At 37.5% G+C, this 15,784-nt stretch overlaps 1 protein-coding gene across 3 annotated transcripts in view; it reads right to left on the bottom strand.

Moving 5' to 3' along the window:
* MXI1 (MAX interactor 1, dimerization protein) overlaps positions 1-15,784 on the bottom strand; it is a 91,798-nt gene that overhangs the window by 6,566 nt on the left and 69,448 nt on the right. For all 3 annotated transcript variants that reach the window (XM_061162611.1, XM_061162610.1, XM_061162612.1), the window contains 2 exons: positions 6,585-6,699; positions 5,792-5,963 (listed from right to left, as the gene is read on the bottom strand). In XM_061162611.1, the coding sequence (XP_061018594.1) occupies positions 5,792-5,963; positions 6,585-6,699 (287 nt within the window). The remainder of the gene's footprint in view (positions 1-5,791; positions 5,964-6,584; positions 6,700-15,784) is intronic.

Raw genomic sequence — 15,784 nt, 5'->3', positions numbered from 1 at the left:
CAAGAACGAACAGGGTATGAGGAAAAGTAATTACTTTTGTAGTACAGAGGAATTACTATACAAACTGTTATCAGCGATCTCTTTAAGATCAGAAGGAACCAAAGATGAGAAATGGATATATTTGCAAAGAAATGTCTGGTATACAGTGGTGGTCTCAATTTATGTAGCAAGTTTACTAAAGCAAAATTTTGACACCAGTCTGTCTAGACCTTCCACCAAAAGCACTTGACCTATTTGGGAATTAGTGTTTAATATTAAAAGATCCCAATGCTGAGTGGCTTAACAACATCTGTTTTGCCTTAAACTAGAAACTAATTCTCAGTGATGTTTAAACAGAACTCCCTTCATGGGGGTTGGTGGGGAGGGGGAACATAACATAATATAGATGAACTAGATAGAATATGTATCCATCCAGGCCTTTGGTGGTATAGTTCTATAGACTTCCAGGATCCATCATAAAGATCTCTGACTATTCAGTAACCAAAATAAACAATCATTATAAAGTGCAAAGAGAACACAGACTTGTCTTCAAATTAATTTTCTTTTATCAAATATAGCTTGAAATGAGGGCATGAGGCTTAAGAGTCTCTGGATTATAGTCAGATCTATAGTAAAGATTATAGTAAAGGCATTTTAAATACTGGTGGTATTTAACTTTACTTCAAAAACAAAACATGATAAAATCTAAATACATATGTGACCCAGCTATCTATACATACTGTATTTTAACTGTTAAATACTACATATGCAATCAGCAATAATACATAAAAAGCAATACTTTTTTTTTTTTTTTAACTGAGCTGAAAGACTATTTTCTCCCTTCAATTCTCTTAAATTCAAAAGCTTGATGTTTCATATTGGCATTGATTTTAACGGTTCACACTGATCACAGTTGCTTTAGAAAAGTGGATTCTAGCTGAGCACAAGAAGACAGAGCAAGTCATTTTGAAGAATATAATTTTCAAGACGGCATACTGCTTCAAAAAGTTTTAGCAATCTTTTTAAAATGCACTCAGTTATCCAGCAAACTGTACAAATAATCCTATGAATGCGTAACTATTTGCTTCATATCCATTAATCCTTCACAGGCTATTTAGTGTTTCCTAGATCACAGAACACTCATCCGACCTGCACTTGGGAAACAAAATCAAAACACCCTATCCAATAGAGCATGCTAAATTTAAAAGTCCCTAACACTGGGAAAGAGGGCTGCCAGGTAAGAACAGGAATGGTATCATGAAGACATACTACCTCTCTGAAATTTGGAGGAGATAATAGCAGCAAGGGCAGCTAAAGCCTGAAGACTCAACAAGGTCACACAGCTTTGTAGCCAGCAAAAGACGAGGACGAAGGTCTACCTCCTTACGCAGGGTTATTTCTGCTATGCCTCTCACTCATAAATGCATTATGACCTTGAGGCTCTTGCTGCTGCTTCTGGTGAACTACTATTCTTCAAAACCAAGTGCCACACAAAAAAAGTAAGCTTTTACATAATGACAACAAATCCAAGAACTCCTAGGGTTGTGTTAAAAACCTATTTGAAAGGTTCCCACAGAATATGTGGAGAAAGCAATGGCACCCCACTCCACTACTCTTGCCTGGAAAATCCCATGGACGGAGGCACCTGGTGGACTGCAGACCATGGGGTCGCTAAGAGTTGGACACGACTGGGAGACTTCACTTTCACTTTTCACTTTCATGCATTGGAGAAGGCAATGGCAACCCACTCCAGTGTTCTTGCCTGGAGAATCCCAGGGACGGGGGAGCCTGGTGGGCTGCTGTCTATGGGGTCGCACAGAGTTGGACATGACTGTAGCGACTTAGCAGCAGCAGCACAGAATATGTGGAATTCAGGTATTAAAAAGAACTGACAAGAATGACTACAGTGGATTGGGACATATTCAGTACATGAAAAAATAATGAGTTTACAAGATAAAAACAAAGAGTTAAACAAAAAAGTTATCTCTGGAGATTGCTAAGGTGCCAGTTCATTACTCAGAAAATTGATAAAGCAAAAACAAGCATTTATCCCATCTTTCCAGTAAAGACTTTACTTGAAGGTAACCAGAAAGTTGATGAAAAAATGTTCTTTAAAGAAGAAAAAGTTAATAAACAACAATGATAGAAAATCACTATTTTGGAACACCTAATGAAATAATGATCAGGGCAACAATCATCAATAACTGTTGAACTATTAAGTAAAAGGCTGATATATTTGCATTAATGTATCAAGATGACATCATCTGAACCCACTGACCAATGTTATCACTAGCATGGGGCAATTAAAAATAATACTGATATAACAGGAAATACACAGCACCACCTATGAAGTATCTGTGCCTCCAAAAAAAAAAAAAAAACCTGAATATAATCAAACCCCTATACCTGTCAACCAGTTTACAAGAAATATGAGGGCAGAACATGTTAAATGACACCATGAAGATTCATTCAGTCACATCTAGAATGTGGGAAACTGTAAGAAAAATTATCCAGTTTCCCAGGTTCTACAACAAATAAATGGCATTGGAAAAAAAAGTGGGAAAGGGAAAACTAGAGAAGTACAGTTGACCCTTGAACAGCATGGGGGGTTAAGGATGCCAACCCTCCACAAAGAGACAAAAATCTGAGTCTACTGTTACAGTCAGTCCTCCCTATCTGCAGATTCAACCAACCATGGATCATGTAGTACTGTACCACATATTTAATGAAAAATACCTACAAATAAATGTACCTGTGCAGTTCACACTTGTGCTGTTCAAAGGCCAACTGTACTTAAAAGGTACAAACAAATGTAATGTAGACTTTGGATTCTGATTCAAACACACCAATGGTAAGATGCCCTTTTTGAGAAAAGTCTATCAGAGACTAGGTGTTGCTTCTGCTGCTGCTGCTACCAAGTCGCTTCAGTCGTGTCTGACTCTGTGCGACCCCATAGATGGCAGCCCACCAGGCTCCCCCGTCCCTGGGATTCTCCAGGCAAGAATACTGCAGTGGGTTGCCATTTCCCTCTCCAATCAGAGACTGGGTGTTAGATGACATTAAATAGGATTATCCAATTTTATTGGGTTGGCCATAAAGTTTCTTTGGTTTTTAAGTAAAAATACAAGACAGATTTTTCACTTTCAACAAGCAGTTTACTGAACAACAAATTCAGTTTTGTTCCACTCCCTTCTGCCACTTTTCAGGCAACTTCATAATTCCATCTTCCTAAAACTTTGTAAAAGGCACCTGGAACAGTTCTTTACTGAAAAAGATAGTCTTTCAGAGAACTAAGATTTTTTCCATTAAGATTTTGTAAAGGCTGAAATAAATGGAAATCAGAAGGTGGAATGTCTTGTGGATATAGCGGATGAATCAGAACTTCCCAGTCAAGCTGGAACAGTTTTTGCCTGGTCATCAAATAAACAAGCAGTCTTGTGGTACCCTGATGGAAGATAATGCGTTTTCTGTTGACTAATTACAGATGCTTTTCGTTGAGTGCTGCTCTCACTTGGTCTAACTGGGAGCAGTACTTGTTGTAGTTAATCATTTGGTTTTCCGGAAGGAGCTCATAAAAGAGGACTCCTTCCAGTTCCACCATATACACAAGATAACCTTTGGATGATGTGCTTGGTGTTTCAATTTGCTTGCTCCGCGATGTCTTCCATTCCACATTATTGTACAGTATCCACTTTTCATTGTCCATCACAATTTGATTTAAAAACAGAATGCTTTTGTTATGTTTCAGCAGAGAATCGCATGCAGAAATACAGTCAAGTACCTTCTTATGTGGAACCCAAACAAAGCGATTAACATAATCAAGTTGATGCAAATGATTTTCAATGCTTGATTTGGATATTCTGAGTATGTCGACTGTCTCCTTTGTGGTATAACATTTATTGTTCTCAATTAATGTCTCAATCTGATTGTTATCAACTTCAACCTGACTGTGAAGCATTGTCTAGCAAGAAATCTCCAGCACAAAACTTCACAAACTACTTTTGACATATTTGATTAGTCATGGCAACTTCTCCATAAACTGCACAAATTTTTGTGTTTCAGTTGCATTTTTACCTTTCTTGAAATAACATAATATTCTGAAAATGTTTTTTTTCTTCCAGCTTCAATATTAAAATGGCTACATGAAAATTCACTAAAGTTTTTAAAAATATACACACTGATATGAGAGCTATCACAGTACAATCTAATAAAATTGTTGTGAATGAAATTAAAGACAACTAAGCAATACTAGACCCATCTTACGGAAAAAAATCAAATGAACTTTTGGCCAACTCAATATTAATTTTATGGGACGTTATAACAGTATTATGTATTTTTTAAAGTCCTTTTTATTAAAGATACATACTGAAGTATTTAGGAACAAAATGAAATGTTACCTGAGGTTTGATTTTAAAAACTTCAGAAGAAATGGTCAGGGCATACAGGTGGTAGAGAACAGGTGAAAAAAGAATGATAATATGTTGACAGCTGTCCAAGCTGGATGATGGATACCTGAGAGTTCATTATTCTATTTACTTTAGTATATGTTTTAAATTTTCCACACTAGGACTTCCCTGGTAGTCCAGTGGTTAAGAATCTACCTGCCAATGCAGGAGTTCAATCCCTGGTTCAGGAAGATTCCACATACCTCACGGTAACCAAGCCCACATGCCACCACTACTGAGCCTGGTCTCTAGAGCCCAACAAGAGAAGCTACTGTGATGAGAAGCTTGTACACTGCATTGAAGAGCAGCCTCGAGGAACCTCTAGACTACAACTAGAGGAAAGTGCTTGCACAGCAACCAAAAATAATAAATTTTTTTTTCAAATTTCCATAATAAAAAGAAATTTTACAAAATTTTCTCTTTTGTTTCAGAATCCTCAAAACCTTGTGAGCTCTAGTTTCCCAAATATGAAGTGACCAGAGTTCACCTCTGGGATCTTTTATTGTGGTGTGAGGCCTGATGTGGTGGGAGCTATAGATGAACAGATCAGTAAAATTCAAACAATTACAATTTCTTTTCTGGTTGTTTTTCTTTAATTCTGCCAAAAACAAATGTTCTGGGACAGATGTAACGAGAAATGGAGGGTGTCGTACTTTAAAATACAGATATAAAAATTAACATCACCAGTAATAAAACATATCAACGTCATGTATCTTCCTGATACAATGAACTAAGAAGGGCACAACATCACTTCTGTGGTATTTCTTCCCTCAAATATGTAACACCTCAGTCTAACAGAAAACATCAGATAAACCTAAATTGAGGAACACTGTATAAAATAAAATAATGACCAATATTCTTCAAATGTGTCATGGTCACGAAAGAAAGACTGAAGAAATATTTCTAAGGCAATGGAGATCTTACACCAGATCCTGGATCAGACACAGAACATTATTAGGAAAAGTAGTGACATCTGAATAAGGTTAATAGATGAATAGTATTGTATGAATGTTAATTTCTTGGTTTCAGTAGCTGTATTATGGTTACATAAGATTCAAATTAGAGGAACCTGGGTGAAGGGTATATGAGAACAATTTTCTACAGAAAGCTTACAACTTTAGGTCTAAAATTTTTTCAAAGTGGAATATTTGATATATATATATATGTGTGTGTGTGTGTGTATATATATATATAATCAAGAAAAAATGTTCTATAGTTCGTACAGGCTTTGCTAGACAATGTTGTGACTGCTGCATACAGTGTTGGTGTAGAAGAAGGAAGCAAACACAATGCCACCTATCCTACCCTCTCTAAATTCAGAGACATGGATGGTTTGTGTTTCATTAGGGAAGAAGCTCACTGCCTACCTCGCTCTGAATCAGAACGATCTGAAGAAATAGTTGATCCAATGCTATCCATTCGTATTCGTTCCATCTCTTGAGGACCCTGCAGCTGTTCCAGTCGCCGCTTTAAAAATCTTTGTTCTCGTTCCAAATTCTCTAGCTGGTGCTGGCTCTTCCTTTCAGCTTCTTCAAGTTTCTGAAATGATACAGTGATATTTAAGTTTGTGTGTTGTACAGTACAAACAGTAAAATTGATTCCTAACATCTCAGAAGATTTATTCTTTGACAGAGAAAACATGAATGACTATACAAGTATATGTGTGTGTATAAAAACATACATAAGTATGTATTTTTAAACATCAAAACTAGTTTTTTCTTCACTTTGTGTGTGTGTGTGTGTGTATAATGAATGCTACATTACTATAACAATATGGGATTTTCAAAGTCTGTCAAGTTATTGCCATAAAAGAGAAAACTGCTCTGCAGCACAGCCTGATGGAAAAACACTGAGGGACACAGCCAGAGTCATCTCCACCAGGGGGCACAACTGCCTTCCTTCGGGTATCAGCAGAGTAACTGTTATTTTCCTGGTATTCCCAGCTCTTAAAATGGCCATGCTGTCAAAACAATTTAGTGTGATCAGATTATGTTGTTCCTATCAGATTAGCGTTAAATTTTCAGAAAATTTCTCTTGAGGTCAGTTATTAAAGGAGAGCATTGTGAGCTAGCTAATATATGTGAACAGAAATCACTACTGAAAAGAGAGCAGGACTGAGAGAGTCATGTGAAAATAAGATAAAAAAAAAAAAATTCCTACCTTGATGTGTGCTTTGGCTTTGTTGAGCAAACCAAGTGTTGTGTGCCTGGTGCAATCTGGTCCTAGTGGAATCAGAACTTTTAAGCGTTCTAAACACAGGCGAAGATGAGCTCGTCTAAGAAAGACAAAGGTAAGTCAAATCAGCAGTCTGAATATTCCACTAAAAACATCTTAGAGCCTATTTTAAGACAAATAAGAACTTGCACATTATTCAGTTTCAAAAAAGTATCTGAATTCAAGTGCAGGCGTGCCTACTTCTGGCTTTCCGTCTCCTGCCACTTTTGTTGTACACTGCAGACATTGGTCACTTCAGATTATTATCCCCAATGGTAATCTCTGTCACAGGTGATTTAACCAGTCCCATAAACTTTCTCGACTGTATTAATGTAGAAGTAGGAAAACATTGGGCAACTGTATTTGATTTTGAATGTATAAGACCAAAGGCTAGGTTAGAGGTTTTCAGCTTCACTACCCGAAAAGGCTCATAAATTTCCACTTCCTCCCTTCCACCTTTCATTCACACACACACCGTAGCCATCCTATAGTGTTTATATAATTTCTGATACTCAGCCATTTCTCACTTATAAAAATGACAACTTCATATGATCCAACACAAAAAAAAACCAGCAAAATTTTGTGGCCAGTGAGGATAGGGTGAAACAAAATACATGGCTCTAAGGTCAATTCCAGGCACTGAATCAACAACCTATAAAACAGTCCCCTGCTTCCTAATATCTAAGTGTATCAGCTATCATTAGCTTTTCCTTTTTATTTCTCTGTCTCCCTCTCCCTTCTCTTACTACCCACCTCCCATATTCTACACCTGGAAAAAAGCCAGGTGACAGAATTCTTCACCAAAAGTCACTGTACTCTTTAACGCACTCATCCTGTGGGCTGGATAGGGAAATGTTTCCTGTATATGCTAGCAGAGAGCCTCGTGAATGTACATTCCATGTGCCCTGTGTGCTCTGCTGTGCTGTGCTGAAGTTGCTCAGTCGTGTCTGACTCTTTTTGAGTCCCTGGACCATAGCCCGCCAGGCTCCTCTGTCCATGGGGATTCTCCAAGCAAGAATACTGGAATGGGTTGCCATGCCCTCCTCCAGGGGATCTTCCCAACTCAGGGATCGAACGCAGGTCTCCTCCATTGCAGGGGGATTCTTTACTAGCTGAGCTACCAGAGAAGCCCATGTGCCTATCCTACAGGAACTATGATTACCATGATGAGAATTCTGGATACATAATTTCACCCTGAAACAATATTAGTTTACATATCTGGTTCTGCAGTTCATAATGTACAACTTAATCCACAAGTTGGTAGTCTATCTGAAAAGAAAACCCACATATGTGTTCACAGATTAGCCCTATTCCTTAAAGAACTATAATTGAACATTTAGCAACTGTGTCAACTGCCACAGGACCAAAACACATCCTCCATTTTCTCCTCAAAGACGGTCAAATGCTTTACTAGCTCACCCATCAAACTATGCTTTCTCTGCCTTAATACATAAGAAATAATGTCAAAAGAAATTCTCAAATGCTAGCAAGTTCAAGGAGGGATAGCAGAAGGCAGCCAATTATGTCACTGACAGGGAAGGATGTTAACGGGAGTGAAGTGAGGTTTGGCCGATGAATTGTCAAAATTCTTCTAGTACCTACTAGCCCAGCATAGTTAGAGGTCTGTTAGTATTTCCATTCCAAACCTCTTTATTGAGGTCAATAACTCAAATCTAGTAATTGGCTGCAGGCTGAAACCTGACATACCTGATGTAGATAAAGAAAAAAAATTTTTTTTAATTTTCCTTAAAAGTTTATCAATGGATTCCTGGTTAATGAGATTTAACAATTTTAAAGTCACTCTCCTCCCCTGATGTACAAACCAAAATCACAGAATTGTAATTTTTAATTGGAAAATTTCTTAGGTGAGGACTCTCACATGATCACAGGCTAAAACTAAACAAAATAAGGTCCACAGTAAAAAGGGCCTTTAAACTCTTCATTAGTATTATTTTAGCATATGCCTAATAACTGAACTCATATGATATGACTGGAGGGTGGAGAGAGACTGGTGGTTCTCTTGCAATAATTAGAGGCTCCCAAGAGGGCTTTGAATTCAATCATCTAAAAAAAATTGCAAAGTTAACAAGTATTTTGCCAAAGGAATAACTTGTCATATTTAATCCCAGAAATTCAGTACATATGTAGAACTTTTAGTTTAAGAAGTTTCAGATGACTCCTTACTACAGTTGTACATCAAGAAAAAAATGGGGGGGGTGGTGCAGAAAAAAATGTGTGGGTCAATTTTCTGTTTTGTAAAATCTAAGTTAAAGTCATATTAAAATCTAAGCAGAATGTACTGCAACATGGATAAAAGTAGAGATTATCATGCAACATGGATAAAAGTAGAGATGATCATACTAAATAAAGTAAATCAGAAAGACAAATACCATATGATATCATTACATGTGGAATCTAAAATACGTCACAAATTAATATACCTACATATAAAACAGACTCACAGACACAGAGATCAGACTTGTGGTTCCCAAGGTGGGGGTAGGGGGGCGGGAGAGGTATGGGCGGGAGAGTCTGGGGTTGGCAGATGCAAATATTACATTTAGAATGGATAAACAACAAGGTCCCAGGGATAGTACAGGGAACGATTTCCAATCTCCTGGGATAAACCAGGAAAAGAATACTTTAAAAAAAGAATATATATATATATATGTATGTGTAACATATGTGTGTATGTATATGTATATGTGTAACATGTATGTATAACAGTCACTGTTGTACAGCAGAGATTGGCACATCAGTGTAAATCAACTAGATAAATAAAAAATGATAAAGATGAAAAAGATGAATAAAATGAACTATGCTTTAATGTGAAAAAATAAAATCTGGGCAGAAATCAACTAACAATATTAAAATGTTGGTTTTCTCCTTTTAAAAAATCATTCAGTTATATATTTATTACATGACTTTTGTGTACTCAGAAATGTTCTGGATGCTTGAGTGGGAGAAGTAAAAAAAGAAAGGTAAATTTTAACAGTTTACAATCTAGACTACAGAATGAAATATATTTTGTTTCAGTTGGTTCACAATGAAATGAGTCATACAGATATCAAGGGTGACAGAATCTAAATGAAAGAAGAGATTATAACTGAAGAAGACAGCCTAATAAAAGAGGTTGAAACTTAAAGGATACTGAATTTGTTTATGAAAAAAGCAAGGTAATTAAAACAGTAAAAAATTTAAAATTCAAATATTGGGACCAAGTTTAAACCTAAAATTAAAAATACTTTAGATTTTTTCATTCACAACAAAACAACTGAGTTGGAATTCAATAAGGAAATATCAACCAAGTTCAGCAGTCTGGTGATCTACAACAGCATTGTCAGATCAGGAACTGCCCAGGCCAAAGGAGTCAAGGTGTAAGTAATGTCTAAATGAGCCTGGAAGGCAGACTGCCCCTCCAAAATACTGTTAGTCACTACTGAACATTTCTTCAGTCAAGTCAATTTTTTAGATCATTCTTTAAAATTGAAGTGTAGTTAATTTACAATGTTGCATTAGTTTCAGGTGGACAGCAAAGTGATTTGGTTTTATACATATGTGTGTGTGTGTACACACACACACTTTTTTTTTTTTCAGATTCTTTTCCATTATAGGCTACTACAAGATACTGAATATAATTCCCTGTGCTATACAGTAGGTCCTTGTTTGTTTTATATATAGAAGTGTGTATATTTCAAACTCTAATTTATCTCCCCACCATAATTTTATTTTCTATGTCTGTGAGTCTATTTCTGTTTCATAAATAAATTCATTTATATCATTTTTTCAGGTTCCACAAATAAGTGATATCATATGATATCTTTCTCTATATCTGACTTACTTCACTTAATCTGATAATCTCTAGGTTCATCCATGTTGCTGCAAATAGCATTTCCTTCGTTTTTATGGCTGAGTAAGATTCCATTATATATATGTGTGTGTGTGTCTATACACACCACATCTCCTTTATCATTCATCCCTTGGTGAACATTTAGGCTGCTTCCATGTCTTGGCTATTATAAATAGTGCTGCAATAAACATTGGGGTGTATATATCTTTTTGAATTAGTCTTCTCTGGATATATACTCCAGGAGTAGAATTGCAGGATTATATGGTAACTCTGTTTTCACTTTTTTAAGGACCCGCTATACTGTTCTCCAGGCTTCCCAGGTGGTGCTAGTGGTAAAGAACCTGCCTGCCAATGCAGGAGATCTAAGAGACATGGGTTCGATCACTAGGTCAGGAAGATCCCCTGGAGGAGGGCATGACAACCCACTCCAGTATTGTCTGGAGAATCCCATGGACAGAGGAGACTGGCGGGCTACAATCCGCAGAGTCACAAAGAGTCAGATAGGACTAAAGCGACTTAGCACGCACGCATGCTGTTCTCCATAGTCCCTGGACCAATTTACATTCCCACCAACAGGGTAGAAGGTTCCACTACTGAACATTTCTTCAGTCAAGTAGTTTTAAATGTGTTCCAAGATACAGTTTATACCAAGAATGAGATATGTCTTACAAAGGCCAGTGATGCCATTGTCCATATTTTGTAAGTAGGGTCCTCATGAAGAATGAGTGTGAATGATGTCCTCTGCTCTTCTAAGGGGACAGGTATATGTGGGGGAGCTAAATGTTATTTCCTCCAGTTTTTGTATTAATACTTGTAAGTGAATCAGGCATTAGGAGAACAGAGTAACAAAGGGTTAATGGAAGTTGAAAGGATAGCAGCTGACCAAGGCGGAGCCACACTTTTCAAAGTGGTCATTCAAATATTATACACAGTTTTTCCATGTGCTTATATGCCCCTTTAAGTAAATGCAATGGATTCCCTGTGACCGTAAACTGGAAAGTTAAATCAGAAAAATCCATTATCTTCCATATGTAAGTTTTTTCTCTTCAGCAAATTACAAAACGAATTGTATGACAGAATTCTTCTTCCCTTACAATGGTGCTGTGCTGCTCTCCACCCTGTCCCCCAGTCTCCCTGCTGGTAACCAGATTGCAAGCTTAACCACCAGTGACCTAGAAAGGCATATCTTTTGATGCCATCTGGTCCTTTCTTTTCTTGCCTTCATTCTCATGTGACTGGTGGCTCTGGAGTCTCCTGGACGGAGTTGCCAAATCATGAACTGTAAGACGCTGGCAGAAGAAAAGAGGACAAGAGACAGAGAAGAAAAAAAGCTTGGTTTGATTTGAAAATCCTTATGTACTGAGAAGAAACTTGCAAGTATCATAAGATGATGTTTTTCAAGTCGTCAAGGAGTGGAGGAACCATGAAAGGCACGGTCCTGCACCGATAGTCAAAGTATAAGAAGGTTGGGGAAACTTAAGGCTGTTGTTCTGAATATTCTGATGAACACTAGACTAACAACCAATAGGAAAAAACCTAGCATTGTAAATTTACATAGTTAAACTTGATGGAAAAGAATTTAGCACCCTGGTTAGCATTTACTTTTCACAACACATTGATAGCTCAATAAAAACTATACAACTAAAATCTTTCCTAATTTAGCATGTGTGACTGTAAAGCAAAATTAGAATTAGACACTGTAGCAGGAAATGCCCTGTGAGAAAACTGGAGTTTCCTTGCAGAGAGTGAGGCAGCAAGACAATGAAAAGATAGCAAAGTAATTTTATTTTCAAAGACACTTTGAGGTCTGTTTTAAAATGAGATATAAAAGTGGGTTTTTCCCAGGGGAAGAGGCAATTCCCAGTGACTAACCCTGTTAGAGAGAAGGTCCTATCAAAATTACCCACACCTTCCAAAAGGGCAAGCCCCTTGTGGGAAAAGGAACAATTAGAGTCTGTTTGGCTTTTATTTTGGTAGATTGGGATCATTTTTCCCTAAAGGAACCAGTGCTGCTTTTGATTTCAAACCTTGTAAACTTTACTGCCAAACTGAAATATCACAGAACATGAGGGGAAATGATTTTGCTATAAAATGGCCCCTGCTAGTAGCTATGATATTTTAAAGCATAGGTATATCAACCAGAAGAGGCACACACAGTGTTGAGGGAAGAGAGAGGAAAGAATTCCCTTTCAGAAAAAAATTGCACGTATCATATGATGTTTTTCAAGTTGTCTCTTGAAACTCTTATTCCTCTGCCCAACAACAATAAGAAATTTAACACCTGCCCAGCCTCACAAACCATCCGTTGGCTGATGCCCTTGGAGGCATGGTCCTTCACTGAAACTTGCTTGTCTTTCATTCCTCCACTATGGGATACCAAGACTTTGCCAAGTAACTAAATAAAAATGGAAAACAAGTCAAGTGATAGGGACAGTACTTGTATTCCTCTCTGTTGAACGTTATGCAACGGGCTGAGTCCTCCCTTGAGCCACATTCTTCAAAGCTGTAGTGGCTCGTGGCCAGGTTTCCCAACTACACAACACTTCTGTACATGACAGCAGCTAGCTGCTTATCCCACACATTTTATATTCCAGCATTTCTCTAAAATGTAACATGTTGAGAATTTTCTGAAAGTCTGCAAAGTTATCAAAAACAAAAAACAAAAACCTGCCTGCTTCCTTTTCTTATTAAAAAATGACATTAAAGATATTGCAGATCCAGAATCCAAGCACAATCATGCTACTCATGAATTTTATTTACAAAAACTGATATCATATACTGCTGTTCAGCTTATCCTATTTGTGAAATAAGCTTTAGGCACGCTATTCCCATAAAATGGCACATGATAATTATATGTTTCATTTACAGTCTATGTACTATCTACTTCATAAAAAAATAAACAGACTATTAACTCCCAGTGAGCAACATGGTAAGCGGCATTTCCCTAGCATCAGAATTGACTGTGGTGTCATGGGGTTTAATGACAACAAAATTGAAACTTAGGAGAATAGCTAGGACCCTCTTCTCACTCTTCCAAAAAAAAAAAAAAAAGCTGCTTTCATTAATATTCCCCTTAATTCATTTGGTATCTTATAAAATAACCAGATAGGAATATCAACAATTGCTATAATGAAGTTGTAAATTATATAAACTACATAATATTATAATAATATAAATTATTCTATAGTCACATTATCCACCTCACCACTAAAGGGCTCATCTACACAAGATAAGGAATAAAATCAGTAAGGTTGAGATACACATTACTCATTCTTCAAAGATTTTTTTAAAACCACTTTCTCCCAATAAAATCAAAGTAGTTCTACTCTGGGTTAGGGAGCCGACAGTATTTAAAGCCAGAAAGTTAAACACGGTATGCCTTCCAGAAGTCATAGTTTTCCTCAAAGATTTAGGAAAAGAACACTATTTTATACAGAAACAAACAGAGATAATGTAAAGTATTTTTAAAATAAAAACTTCAAACAAATCTCTCATTATTTCACACTACAACCAAGGACCTCCAGGAATCTATGTTAAACTATTAAAGCAAATTACCACAGATTACTATAAGAACTTGGGACTTCAGAACATCAATTCTGGATTACTGTTGGGATTATGTTTTTCAAAGGTTTAGAGAGAGAGAAAAAGCGGGGGGGGGGGGGGGGGGGGAGGGCGGGGGGTGCAAGTGAATGGGGGAGAAATGTGAGTACTCAATAAATTAATGATGACAAATAGTGGCATATTCTTTCTTAAGCTACACAGATTCTATATAGGCCGAAATTTCATTTACTCTTCACAACTCAGAGATATGAAGACAATGAACTGCCAGTCAATAACAATGACCATCCGCAAACAACAAGCTACACCCTATTATGCCCTGAATTACATGCTGTAAAAAAATTTTAAAGGTGACAGTAGTAATCTTTATCTGTCTGAAGACAGACAATCTGTCTTAATCTGACCTGCCTACCATCCTTCTAGCCTCACTGGTCATTATCCATTCCCTTTTGCAAAACTCTTCCACAAACCAAAGGTTTCTATTTTCTGATTTCTCTACCTGGAATACCCTTTCCTCCACTGTCCACTGGGCATCTAACTCATTCATCAATCCACAAACTACTGTTTCTTCCACGAGGGCTTCTTTGCCAAATCACCTTTCTCAGATAATAAACACTTGATTTTTACACTAATCACATTATATTCTAATTACCTTCCAGCTTAGAATGAATCCATACTTTTTAGTCATTTCAGTTCTTCCAATAACCAAACAGAAAAATGGCCCATGGTGGATAGAAAAGATTTAACAATTTCCAATGGATATTTCTGGGCCTCTCTAACTCACCCACCACTTCATGGGAAATAGATGGGGAAACAGTGGAAACAGTGGCTGACTTTATTTCTTTGGGCTCCAAAATCACTGCAGATGGTGATTGCAGCCATGAAATTAAAAGACGCTTACTCCTTGGAAGGAAAGTTATGACCAACCTAGATAGCATATTAAAAAGCAGAGACATTACTTTGCCAACAAAGGTCCATCTAGTCAAGGCTATGGTTTTTCCAGTGGTCAGGTATGGATGTGAGAGTTGGACTGTGAAGAAAGCTGAGCACTGAAGAATTGACGCTTTTGAACTGTGGTGTTGGAGAAGACTCTTGAGAGTCCCTTGGACTGCAAGGAGATCCAACCAGTCCATCCTAAAGGAGATCAGTCCTGGGTGTTCATTGGAAGGACTGATGCTGAAGCTGACACTCCAATACTTTGTCCACCTCATGCGAAGAGTCAACTAATTGGAAAAGACCCTGATGCTGGGAGGGATTGGAGCAGGAGGAGAAGGGGACGACAGAGGATGAGATGGTTGGATGGCATCACCGACTCGATGTACATAAGTTTGAGTAAACTCTGGGAGTTGGTGATGGACAGGGAGGCCTGGCGTGCTGTGATTCATGGGGTCGCAAAGAGTCGGACACGACTGAGCGACTGAACTGAACTGAACTCACCAAAGTTGATGTAGTAATACAGGGGCCTCCAAACAGTATAATCAGATGGCAGGCCAACATTCACGAGTGATCTGCTTACAGATGTCGGAACTCTTATACTTTGGTGTGCTGCTGAGGTCTCCACCAAAGACAACTACATGTAGAGTGAGTGACAATTCTCCAACCAACTCTTGTTTAGGGTTGACATCTCTCTTAATAGTGAAGCAGAGGACTGGGAATTGCAGCCATTACAACAGAGTAACTTATTAAAGTACTGACAATGATGGGGGACTAGGATAAAATAACAATGTCAAATACACAG

This window comes from Dama dama, chromosome 15 (genome assembly GCF_033118175.1).
Source record: "Dama dama isolate Ldn47 chromosome 15, ASM3311817v1, whole genome shotgun sequence".
Lineage (NCBI taxonomy): Eukaryota > Metazoa > Chordata > Mammalia > Artiodactyla > Cervidae > Dama > Dama dama.
The sequence above is the reverse complement of the archived record's forward strand: the minus strand, read 5'-3'. Positions and strand labels throughout refer to the sequence as shown.